The sequence below is a fragment of the Bemisia tabaci genome, unplaced genomic scaffold (genome assembly GCF_918797505.1).
Source record: "Bemisia tabaci unplaced genomic scaffold, PGI_BMITA_v3".
Taxonomy (NCBI): domain Eukaryota; kingdom Metazoa; phylum Arthropoda; class Insecta; order Hemiptera; family Aleyrodidae; genus Bemisia; species Bemisia tabaci.
In genome coordinates this window covers 59960-73152 of record NW_027311766.1, presented here as the reverse complement: position 1 = coordinate 73152, position 13193 = coordinate 59960, and the positions used below count along the sequence as shown (strand labels likewise).

Sequence of the window (13193 nt, the reverse complement as noted above, 5' to 3'; positions counted from 1 at the left end):
TCAGTTTTCAACACTTATAATGATTTTACTCTCTCTATCAAAATAGTTCTCTAAAAATTTTATGTGCAAACATTGGTTGGTTTATTTAAAAAAAAAAAAAAAAAAAAAAAAAAAAAAAAAAAAAAAAAAAAAAGGGAGGGGGGAACATATTTTACATCTCAGTTTTCTTAATTATGTTTTTATTCAAATCAAAAATAATATGTCTTAAAATATTCACGTCACATAAAAAAACATATATATATACATACAATCTTTAAAGACTTAACAACTTGAGTTAACAACTGTTTTTACAGGGATAAAATTGTGCAACTGAATCCAAACTGCTATGTTGTCACCTGGAGTCTTGATAATTATCACAGCCGTTTTCCATTTCTAATTCTTCGTTGTCACAGTCACCATCAGAATCAATTTCACCGCACAAAAACAAGTACCTTGAATTGGCATCGGCTTGTCTACTAGAGCTAGGATTGTCTGAGGTTTCATTGTCTCCAAAATCTTCTTGAGATGGTTCTGATTTCACTTGGAATTCAGCTGTGAGGTTTTCATCTTCCATATTAGTCTCAGTAACAGATGAGTCATCTCCGTGCTTCTTTTGGAGGCTTTCAAAGTAATCATCTAGACGGAAAAAAAGAGAACCTTGACTTAAATAGACAAGAAGTAAATTTGGACTCATAGGTAATGACTATTTTTGGACTAACAATAAGAATCAATCTGAATCGGCTAAGGAGAATCAATTCAATGCTAAGATTTAATCAGAGGAATCGATCTTTTGAAAGATACATTCAACAGATCTGACTTTCACCACCAATTTCAGAATTAGGCAATCAAGTATGCCCAAATTGCCACAAATCGATTTGATACCCTCGATTTAATCTTGTTTTGATCTTTAATTTTGCGAGAAAAACGGAAGAGATCGGATTTCTCATGAATGAAAAGAACATTAGTATTGCCATAAGTGCGTTTACTAAGAAAGACCCTCTCTTTTCCAAAAATTTGTATGGCTAGTTCGCTGATTGAAAAGAGATATTGAGGAAATTTGGAATCGATTCTGATTTAGATTCAGAGGAAAAAGAATCAATCTCGGTGGAAGTTAAATCTAAGAATTGTCATCACTACTAACAGGATAACTTTTTTAGGCTAGTTTTCTTAATTTGAGATAAAAGGTTTGAGATTACTACACATTCTGATTCAAAATTTTAGTTGGGAAAAAAACTTTTGAATCTTTTCTGAAAATGTTGAAAAATAAATTCACATGATTGGGCTGGAATAATTTGGAGCTACCGGGATTCCTTTTCAACAGTTAGAGAATTTTGGCATCCTTGACACTTCCTAAAGCTGGGTGCACACTAAAGCGTTATTGATGGACAAACTGAATGAGCAGCCATGAGAGACTGCTCGAGTTGTGCGGCAAGTGCAGACAGATCTTCTTCGAACGGCTCGAGCGTTTCTCCCGCACAAGCGAGCCAAACAGCATCGAAAGCTTTTGATGTTATTCTGATTGTTCTTGCATTTTCCAGCCACAAACCGCTGATTTTTACCACCTTGAGTGCACTTAGTTGACTTCTTAGTTAAGATGGGGAGCCATCAAGTGGCAACCGGTACTTTGTTAATTGTATTCAATTTGTTAAAAGAGAAGAAAAAGTCTCTCCCGCACTTTTGGATGAGAAAGTTATATAGAGAGCGTGACAATAATTTGCAAATGAGGGATATGGACTTCTTCCACTTTCAAAATTTTGTACGCATGAGTTCAGTTGATGTTGAGAAACTGTCAATTTAACTGGGCTGATAATTACAAAGCAGGTGACCAAAATCCATGAAACAATCCTGGCATCCAACCGACTAGCAGTCACACTGAGATTCCTAGCAACAGGAAACTTATACACAAGTTTGTAGTACTTGACAAAAATATCTTCATCCAATCTGGTGCGGAAGACGATCATCTTTGCGCTCTCGGCGTTCTCGCGAAAAAAGATCAGCTCGTTCTGTTCCTCGAGTTTGCATGACTGAACATGTTGAGTACGTGCTCAAACTGCTCACTGCAGCGCTCGGCTCATTCAGTTCGTTCGTCAAAAAAGCTCTGGTGCTCACCCAGCTTAAGATATTGTTTCCTCACTAAGGATCATCTTTTTATAGTCCGCACAATTACGCTTTGCTTTGATCACACAATAAGCAATACAATAGGTTCGACAACTTGATGCTCTGCATGTAATATGTTTTAGCCAGAAAGAAAATTAGCAATGTGCTGAAACTAAACTTATGTAGATGCTTAAAACCACTTTATCCATGCTAATACATGTAGTAAAAAATCAAGATTACCTGGTTCAATGGTCTCATAGGCGTATTTGTGATCTTTTAATACCACATGAATCGTGGGGTATTCTATGACAACTTTCCTCGTTAAATTTGAACGCAAGGTCTCTTGATGATCAAGTTCAAAAAATCTGCAAAAGGAGAGAACGGAAATTTTAGAAGAATACCTACATAAGATGTATCACTACAAATGATTACATAATGTCCTTTAGTGAATGGTTACTTAACAAAAAAAATAGGTACAGACATAACATTACTGCGAATCAATCATCGCAGTGTGCGATGAGATCACAAAAAATGAAACAGCAGAAGAATACACAACTGATCTATTGTTATTTTGGAAGGAGGGGGACGCCCTGGCGCCAGGAAAATACATACCCAAAACATCGAGGCAGGCAACAGATTCAAACTCCCAAAGAGTAGTGGGTAATCAACTTTTACTAGATAACCACCTAATTTTACAAATAAAATACTATAAGTAAGACTTACTTTTCTCCAGGCACATTTTCAGCTTTCAATAAAAACGACACTCCATTTAAACCAGCTGATTGATAAAACTGAAGTTTTTCTTTAAGTTCATCTGGGCAACTTGCTTCATCCATAAATCGATTTGCTAACGTTGCTAATTTGTCACTATCTGCATTCCTGTACATGAAAGAGAAGAAAAAATAAAATGAAATTCTCTTAAGTTGAAATGAAGCTTAACTACTACGGCAGAATTGTCAATTTATTTCAAGGATAATGAAGTATGTGAGAAACTCATCAGTTCATACCAAAATATAGTTCATGGTTACAAAAATCAAGTCATACTTTTAGCTTTGATATTCAGTCGGCTTATAAGATAGGTTAACCATACATAAATCACTTTTTCTATCCAGTTCCCATTATCGACTGAATTCTTTTTTCAACATAGTTTTTCCATTCCTTCTAGGAACAGGTTAAATGTTTACATTAATACAGCGTTACTTGCAAGACAATGCCCTTCCTTATTTTTTTCCTCTTCTGAACATTGCATTCTTTCGTGGTTTGAACATCGTATACATTACAAAATGTATCTACTTTACATATCTTGTGTTATCATTTAATACACTGGCAACTCTAATACGAATCACAAAAGCTTCAATGATAGAGAATGTTATTTCATGGACGCGATGAAAAAAATTAGGTTTCATACGAAATCAGAAGTTGTTTTGAGGGTATTATAAACGAGAGCCAAAAAGGATTTAATTCTTTTTAAAGCTCGTTCCCCCCCTCCCCACCCTTTCAGTAGAGGCATTCAATAATATTTCTGTCGATTAAGGTGTGGAATAATGACATGAAACTACTAGACCACGAATTTCGGTTAGCAATATTGCAGACTTTCTGTCATACATTATCATTTAAATGGAAAACTACTCAACGTCAAGTCTTGAAAACTTCCATGATTTTTCTTTTCTGTGTGAAGAAAACTCTGTGAAGACTTCAGGAAATGATATTGATTTGCTCTCCTTCAAAAAAGTAAAATGGGAGCAAAGATTTTTAAATACCGTAAACAAGATGCGTGGTCTCTAAGCTTCACCATCAATATTCATTTTAATATTTGAGAATAAGCATCAAAAGTGAAAGTTTGGGAAACTCTAGATATTATAACAGTAATATAAAAGTACCTCCTGGTAAAATGTACTAAATTTTCAGCCTGGGGAAAAATCCACTCTATGCAAAAGAAAATGACATCTTTTTTTTGATCATGGTATAAGGAATTGTTTTTGCGTTTGGTGAAATGAGTGGGCAAAAATTTCAATTGGATTCCTCGGCGCCAAGCAGCGTTTCTCTGTCTCTTCTGTTTCTGTAACAAGTAAAGATGAAACAGTCAAAATTAAATCAGGACTCAATAAAAGCAGAAATGAAAGGAAACGGTAATGTGAATTGCGAATGGGTAGACCAGAAATCACCAGAAAATTTATGTTCCTGAGGCACTGAGATACCTGTTGAGGGTAATTTTGAATTGGAAATACTTTCAAGTTGTTTAAAGTATTTTCTAAGCTATATTAGGGTTACACAAACTGTATTGAGATTTTCCGCTTTATGATGATTTATAAGGCACCTTGACTAAAAAAATTCCAACTTACTATGCTAGGGTTATTCAAAAAAACTGGAAGATTAGATATTAATATTCCACATAAAATTTCTTCATGCCTAATTGTCCTTATAGAATACCCTAAAAAATGGATGGAAATTTCCACTGCAAGCAGTGCCACAAAAACTATCGGTGCCATGTCTCACAGTCTTCTGGGTCTAAAAAGTGACTTTTCTGGTTACACATATATCTTGAGGAGACCAATTTTTTTATATAAGTATAAATCTAACGCTTTACCTTTTTGACCACATTAAATGCGCAAAAAATGCATTTAAAGAGGAACATCCTTGTCCCCCACATAAACTAATGTAATTTTTCATGGTAAAACGGCAATGTCTGGTATGTCTGCACTTAATCTATGAGGCTGAAATTTACAGAGATCTCTTTTGGGACCCTTTTAAAAGATAAGTAAATACCTTTAAAGTATGACTATGGAAACTTCTGGTTTCTATAAATGACCCTACTCTCCATGGTTCTCAATTCACGATTTGACAAGTCACTAAAAATTATTTGGAACATGCACATCTGGATTAAATACAGAAGCTTGGTTTCATGATTCTAGAATTTTCAAGTGTTAAATTATGCGAAAAAGGCTGAACAGTTCAAATTCTTGTTACAAAATACAATGAAAATAAGTAAATACTACAGTTCAATGGAGGGATTCTGTATTAGATTTCGTACATGACACAAATTCGTTAGGGCATAAACCTTTGTTTCCAATTTTAATATGAGAAGAAGGAAAAGGGCATTTGAAACATTTGGAATGACTTACAGGATTGTAGTTAGCGTAATAAGGTTGAAAACTTTGAAATCTCAAAGGATTCTTGACTAATTTGTGTTTGGCGAATTTTTCAACAGCTCTGGTGGTTTCTTCCAATAAGATGTAATCTACAAATAGAAAAAAAAAACAATAGATGACTTGACTATTAGTTAAGCTTATTTTTAAATTTTGTGAGTTGAGAATTGTCAATGCTTGGTCTATTTGATCTTTTCGCACACCACAAAAAGTGTCATCTACCGCTCTGAACTATGCTTAACAACTCGGTCCAAATTGGTAAATACATCCTCAAACAAAACAATGCCTGCAGTAGCCGCACTATCACCGCTGAAAAGGAAGGGCAGCGGACCCTCCGAAATGCCGTCCGGACAAATAGTTAAGTGAGGAAAGTTGGAGTTTTTAAATTTTTAGCGATTTTATTCTTTACTACATAAATTCTTATACTCAGTTTGGATGAAAGAAGTTTCCCAGAGTGACCTAGACCAATAGGTATTTAGAGACTGTCTTAATTTCTTACCACTTTGAAGATCTAAATTTGAAAATTTTTTCATCTGCAAAAACTTGACTTTGTTTCGTTTGCCATCACAATCCAACTCTTTCTTGTGAATATTGACACAATCCAGACAACAGGTTTTCACTTCACATTTCGGGCACGTATATTTAGCTGAAGCTGCTCCACAAACTTCACAATCACCAAGTCTGTAAATTGGAACAATCATAAGTTAAAATAGAAGATATCACAATGCCAGTGGCGTGCGGTCCGAATAAGCAGGGCAAGCACTGCTTTGCCAAAGATTTCAGAAGAAAGAAGAAAATTACACCTATTACATGTTTTCAATTTTAGCAAATATTATTGATAAAAGATGTTAAGTAAGTAAATTGCATTAAAAACAAAGAAAGAGAGAGACAGAAGTACGTCTATAGCCACAAAAGTAGGAAAGTGGCAGAGGGGATGGAGGTGGCACAGCGCGGCCTGATCACGGGCCAATCATGCTCTGGGGAATCGCTTGCGATGGGCTGAGTAGATAGTCACTGCTCGGCGGAGGAGTCAAGGCGGGCAAGGAAAGCGGCGCATTCCGAGTCTTAGCGCTATGCTGCGAAATCGCAGCTCACTTCTCTTGGCCTTTCACTGCAGCGCGCTGATTCTGCCTCCGATGCGCTGTCTTGTTTTCTCTTTCCTTCGCAGTTGCCATTGCTCCCTCCGGAGCAAGTGCCTCCATTTCAATAAAATGTCGCTCACTTGGATCCAATTGGTGACGAATAATTCTTATTCATGTTTTAATCGCAGAAAGATGTTTTCATGGGAAACTTAAAACAACTCAAAAAATTCTAGGCGCTGTAGAATTGAGACTAGAAATACCTCAAATAAGTGGCAAAATCAGGAGTTGGAAGCATAGAGCCGTCCTCCAATACTCAAAAATATTTGAAATTACAATACTTAAAAATATAATAATAAAAATATGAGTTGAGTGAACGATATCATATGTAGGAGAGAATGAAATAAAACCACAGTTTTTCAAGACGTTCCATCAGATTTCATCAGAAAAATAGAGTAAATGGAGGGTCACGATGATCTAAATATAAACAATTTACTTGAGAGGCTCCCTGAAAGAGGGAACGCATTAACCACCCCCCCCCTCCTGATGGGGAATGCTAAAGCTTGCCCTGTCACTGAATCCTCCGCACGCCACTGCATTAAAACTACTACTTCATGGTAATGATAAGCACTCAACATAAAAGGCCAGTAAGATACTGAAGAGGATGAAAAAAGAAAATGAGAGGCTTAGCATTCCGTTGTAATATACTTTTACAATAGTAATAAATATACTTGTAACATCAAGACTTGGTAGGCGCAAAGCGTTACTGGCGTTCAGCAAAGAAACAAATGACAGTTCTAATGCGGCGTTCATTGGACTGTTCATCAATTGCTTTAAACATACATGACCATACGTTCAAATATTGCGATTAACCTCCAGAACCAATTGAACATCCAAAGATAAACGAGGAAGAGGGAAAATATATTTTTTTAGGAGAAAATTTAGTTCCTGGTAGATATCAGGAAAGTGAGGTTATCTGATCCTGATATTGTATTATCTATTGGAAGATTAGCTAGGCATAACATTGAAATGATGAAAAAAGAAACGCAAAGAATTACCTGGATATTTTCTCAACACCCATTGTGAAACAAAATTATTCGAAATAATGAAAAACAATTGTAAAAGCCCAAAAGTGATCACGCGGTTCAGTCACAAAAACAAATTCACATTCACATGTGTTTTTGTGTTTACTAACTTCAGCGTCAGCCAGTGGCCAATCAAAAAGGACCAGACCTACGACGGAAAGGGAAAACAGCGGGAATTTCAAATCTCCATAAACTGCCCCAGTCACCGACAGAGCATAGCGCAGGGAAGAATTTTGGAGAGAATTTCATGAGCCGCCCTGCTCCGTCCCCCGTCCGCAGCGCACATGGTGTGTAATTATACCAATTTTATTTAATTTTAACTGCATAAAATTAAAAGAAAAAGATTATACGGTGTACGATTTTTTCCGCCAGGGAGCTCTCCCCGTTGGAAATCGTTCACCACCCGCCACCGGGAGCGCCGCGGTGTGCTGCCAGCGCGAAACGCGCACCAACGCCTTCAAATATACTTCACGCATTGCGTAATGCTTGAAGTATCCCTGTAGGTTTGTAGGCGCCAGTGTGCGTTACGAGCTGGAGGCAGAGAAACTCATACATTGCTAATTTCACTACACCCGGTAATGTGTTCCGATACCTGAGCGGAAAGGATGCTTTCCTGCGGTGCATGCGGCTCCAGGTTCGATGCCTGCTGTTTAATAGACAACTTCATGTTAAATTAATATTTTTTTCCGACTTTTAAAATTACACGCTGTTTTATGAAGTAATTAGTGAACACTCAACACTAGAAGATGCGTACCTAATCATGAAAGTCGTTAGCTATACTATGCGCGCTGCGGACATGCTGCGGACGGAGCGGCGCGGCCGACTGCGCACATGAGATTCTTCTCTGTGCTTGTCATCAGTCACAGATGCAAAAAAAATGAGTCCAAAAGTAGGTACGCACTTTAATCTGAGTGCGACAGAGCATATCAGCCGTCTTCTCCGGTCTTCATATTGACATTGGAAAAAATACAAAAATCATGGATGCGGATCGTCTGTCGCATTTTAAAAGTCGCCCTCATTTGGCGTAGACTTCCGTATTATTTAAAATTTAAAACGTTAACTTGTGACGGTTTTTTTCTCTGTTTATATTCTAAGGAAAATCCACCATTAAAATCCAATTTTTAAGCATCAAAAAGTGAATGTGAACTTTCTTTCTATCACAAGGCTCCATCTAATTTTGTAACTTCAAACACGCATTTCTTGAAAAAGCAAAAAGTGAATCGAAAAGACTTGCAAATAATTAAAAAGGACACAGTCCGGATTGTCAGTTTGGATTTTGGCATACTTAATTCACTACAAATTAAAATTTGTAGCCATCTTCAGGCACGTGCCCATGAGCAAATAATTTTTGCTGTGCGGAGGATGTTTTTTAGCCTACCTCAAAAATTGAAGGTATGATAATGGTGTGATTTGAGTTAGAGAAATCCCCTGTGTGACAATTTTGCTCTCTCTAAAAATTCAGCCAGAAAAAGCCACTGATTCTTAATGTTTAAATTACCTATCTGGTTTTCCTTTAAAAAAATTTAACATGCGGCAAGAAATCCACAAAGTCGCAAACCAAGATAAGCACGTGTTTTATTCCAACTTTCACCAACACGTCCCTTTTCAAAAGTTTTCATTTTCAGTCGGCATTGCGACCTTGCCATTCGTTGTTCTTTAAGCGCCATCTTTAACTATTTCATATCTAGCGTCATAAAATGAATCAGTATTGAATCTGGGTGATCGGGTTTCATTAATCTTTACATGATGACAATATTTAGTTGCCGAACGTCAGGCGAATTAGTTGAGACTGTTGTGCGCCTTTATTGAACCTCCTTCAATGAAATATTTCTAGGTCAGACCGACCGCTCCCTAAAATTAGAGGACCCGTCGAACGTTTATAATACATCTTATCAATTGTCTAACTTAAAAAATGCGTATATACCGTCCGGGAAAGATTTCTATACAAATGGCTAAATTTTGACTTTCCGGTTGTTAATCCTACTCTTCCGTGTACGATCATGTAATCTGATCACCTCTTACAGGAAAAAGTCCCTCTTATCCCTATTTTCCGCCCAGAGCCTCGCGGACTCTTTGTTTTAAAAATTTAAACAGCCAACGGAAAAAAGTCGGACAAGGGAAGGTAAAATTCAATTTATTCTGGCATACACCAGGTTACTACACACATCTTCCCACGCGCCGAGAAGGGACGTGCCGCCCCCCTCCCCCCACAGACTTCGTCCCTGGACCGCGGCCTCCCTCAAAAAACGACGTGCCGAAGTTACCTCTTGTCATAACGATTCGCACATTAAAAAGATAAATATGAAAAGTTAATTTCGCAGATGAAATGCGTTCGAATTATGACGAGCCCTCGCCAGCGTCGGACATTCGCGATGCAGGGGTCGTGTTAAGGCCACACCTCGCCTGGTTTGCAAGTTGCCTACGTTCTATTTTACAGGCTTATAATTTAATTCAGATTAGCTTCCGCCCCCAGTTCTATGCTTTTGCTCTTTTCAGTAATTTGCTGAAATTAGTCAGGAATAGAAATACCTCACTGGAAAAAAAAGTCGCTTGGATCTAGAGTCCAGACTGACAAGAAAAAATACTCTTGATTCAATCGGATTTTTACTTGAATCAAAAGGATATCCGCTTAAATTAAGAGGCTTGGTTCTTGGTCTGAGCAAAAATCCGATTGAATCAAGAGTACATATATTTTTTCTTGTCGATGTTTTTAAGAGTCTGGACTCAAGATCCAAGCGGTTTGTTTTCCCCGTGCTGCAGATTTGGCGCAGAGTCCTGGCATTTAATCAACATTGACCCTTAAGAAGAGAATAAAGGAGGGAAAAAAATGCACTTAAGCTACCAAGACGTCTTGCCTGAGTGACGTTGAGTTAATATTTTTCATCCCCGAGAAATTTCAAACCATTTCTCGAAATGATCGATCCTAAATCTGAATCTGAATGACAGTTTGTTATTCCCCTGCGGCAAATGTAAGCGACTACATACGCATACGCGATAGTATATATCGCAAAGCTTATAGAAAATACTTCAATGAAGAAGGAAAAAATAGGAAAATTGGAAACAAATTCACACGGTCTCTCGTTTGATCAGGTCAGCAGAGATTTTTTTTACATTTTCAAATTTTAATTGCCACATTTGATCAGCAATTTTAAAAGAAATCACGGGCGAACTGGCAGTCGAAAAGTTAGGAACCTACCCAGATTTTTGGGGCCCTTCCTTTCGTTCGGGGCTCCCCTCCCGGAAAATTTTGAAAATTTCCCACTTTTTAAACGCAATTTGAAGCATTTATCGAATAAAATTCAAGAGATAACCCATTCTCAGGATTCTTCTAAGGCCTCTTCATCACTTCTGGGGCCCCAGGAGCGCACTAGATGTCCCTGTATATTCTGTATTGTAAGCTTTAGGTGAGCTTTTGAGTCTCTTAGATACAAATTTTCAAGGATTTTGAGGCCTTAGAGTAACTGAAAAAATTTGGAAAATTACAACATTACGGGGAAAAATGATGACTCGAATAAAAATCACCTCGGGAGCCCCTTAGGGGTCCACGCGGCAGATTAGGAGGCGATCGCCTCCCCGCTCCCATGGCATTCCGTCCCTCAAAGAAATGACCTCAATGTCTTCAAAATGAACGTATTTCTGTCAAACGGAACTAAGCGCCAATTTGAGTTCCTTTTGAGGAATTTAGAATCCCGGATAGCGCGTTCTGTCAAACGGAACTAAGCGCCATGGAAGAGCACTGCGAGTATAGGACGGAACGAGCAGAACGCCCGTTTACTCCGCCAATTCAAGGCCCCCTCTACCTTCCTCCCCCTATGGCACTTAGTTCCGTTTCATAGAAATACGTCCAAATAATACTCACTGTACTTTGCTCTCAAAGATTGAACTGACTTAGTTCATGTAGGATAACCGTCGTAAATGGAGAAACGTCGTCTCTCATTTTGCTCATCGATATGTATGTATAAAATTGAAGGTATTTTGACTTTCTTCTCTCAACTTATATTCGACTGTAACGATTAAGAATGGGACGCGCTTGCTACGGCGCCTTGGTACAACTATACAACCTCGACGGATGTCCGTGTTGCGGTCAAAAAATTGGAAGCGTTTTGACTTCCTACGCACCAACTGAAACTGGGTCGATCCACAAACGCGTTGGTCGGCGGAGAAAGGGACTTGATGCAACTATTTAAACTTGATGGATGTCCGTATCGCACCGCCTGAAGTGAAAAACCACGTATCTACCTTGCGGTGTTTCCAAATTTCCGTTCTCATTTCATATCTACCACGAGAAACAATCCAAATTTACGACGTTAAAGTTTGAACCAAATATTCTGCTATCCAAAACGAAAAACCATAGAGAATTTAAGTTTTATGTTGACCAGCTTCTCGAAAAAGAAATAAAGTTTCTAAGGAAGTCTGCAACGTCGCAAATGGAGAATTGTTGTCTCTCATTTTGCTCATCGATATGTACGTATAAAATTGAAGGCATTTTGACTTTCTTCTCTCAACTTATATTCGTCTGTAACGATAAACAATGGGACGCGCTTGCTACGGCGCCTTGATACAACTATACAACCTCGACGGATGTCCGTGTTGCGGTCAAAAAATTGAAGGCGTTTTGACTTCCTAAGCACCAACTGAAACTGGGTCGATCCACAAACGCGTTGGTCGGCGGAGAAAGGAACTTGATGCAACTACGAGGGGCGTTCAATACGTAAGTATCCCCCCTCTCTAAAATCAATAAAAATGGACCAATTTTCAAAAACTTGGGCTTAAAATCTTCCTTAGGATATACTGAGTTCAACAAAACAAACCGCAACAAAATCGGACCATGTGCGGCCAAACGCGAACCGTTTGAACGCGCCGAGGTGCATAACGCTCCCGCCAAATCCGCGGAAATTTGAAGTCCGCGACAAGAGAAGAGCTTCTCTGCCAACGCTTTAGTCGTTCATCACTGACGAAAAATCAAAGAAGTTTTTGTAGAATAAAGGGCTTACCTCACCTCTTTACATAACCAGCTCGATCCAAGCAGGTTTGATACTGATTGTGAGACTAAGAGAACAGCGTTCGGATACCACGCGTGTAGAGGTCTTTCAACTGGCTGGGGATGAAAATTTTGACGGCTTGTTTGACCTCTTCCACTGATTCAAAATGAACTCCCCCAAGTTCAGATTTCAGAAAGGAGAATAAATGGCAAAACAGACCACTATTTATTCTATACTAGCAGGAAACCCGTGCTACGCACAGGAAAACCCCACCATCAGCAATCACTGTGATTAGTGATCAGTTACTAATTGTGTTTCTGAATTATTATCTACTATTTCAAAATTGGCGAGACGCGCTGGTTTGATTAAAAAGTAGAGATTAGTAGTATGCTGCTATTTTGGTCCGTTCTGCAATAAGCTCACATGATATTTATAATAATAAAAAATACCCAATCAAAAGTTGGTTATTTTCATGAAGATTTGTTACTTTTGTCAGTTCAATGTTCAATTGAAGTTAGCTGGTGAGTTTCAGCCGCGAAAATTACGGAACTTAGCCAGCGGTTTCGTTTAATCCACAGCGATGGCGGGTTTGTCATCTACATAGCGGAGAAAACTTGATTTCTCCAGGGATTTTGTAAAACAAATTAGAAATTACACGATAATCACCACGGTATCACGGCAAATACGTCGTGTTCCTGGCGAATTTTTAAGATCATTACAATTGCGCGTTATTCACATCAATATCGTGACATACACGCGAATTTCTGACTCAATTAAGACTACGTAAATGTGCGCATAAAACTCATAAACATCTGGTACTTGAGA

The 13193-nt window shown here is 38.2% G+C and overlaps 1 protein-coding gene across 1 annotated transcript; it reads right to left on the bottom strand.

Moving 5' to 3' along the window:
- Positions 1–162: 162 nt before the first annotated feature.
- LOC109032285 (box C/D snoRNA protein 1) lies at positions 163–7519 on the bottom strand. The gene is made up of 7 exons (XM_019044344.2): positions 7360–7519; positions 5722–5903; positions 5199–5314; positions 3957–4135; positions 2800–2955; positions 2317–2441; positions 163–615 (listed from the first exon to the last, which is right to left on the bottom strand). Exons 1-7 carry the CDS (start codon positions 7380–7382, stop codon positions 332–334), a joined length of 1065 nt encoding a protein of 354 aa, XP_018899889.2. The 5' UTR covers positions 7383–7519; the 3' UTR covers positions 163–331.
- Positions 7520–13193: the final 5674 nt, after the last annotated feature.

Excerpts from the sequence above, each read along its gene's own strand:
- LOC109032285 (XM_019044344.2), bottom strand. The coding sequence starts at position 7,382 with ATGGGTGTTGAGAAAATATCCAG. Across the intron at positions 4,136-5,198 it reads ATTACGCTAACTACAATCCT|AAACAGAAGAGACAGAGAAA; the intron begins GTAAGTCATTCC and ends TACTTGTTACAG. Across the intron at positions 2,442-2,799 it reads GAAAATGTGCCTGGAGAAAA|ATTTTTTGAACTTGATCATC; the intron begins GTAAGTCTTACT and ends CTCCTTTTGCAG.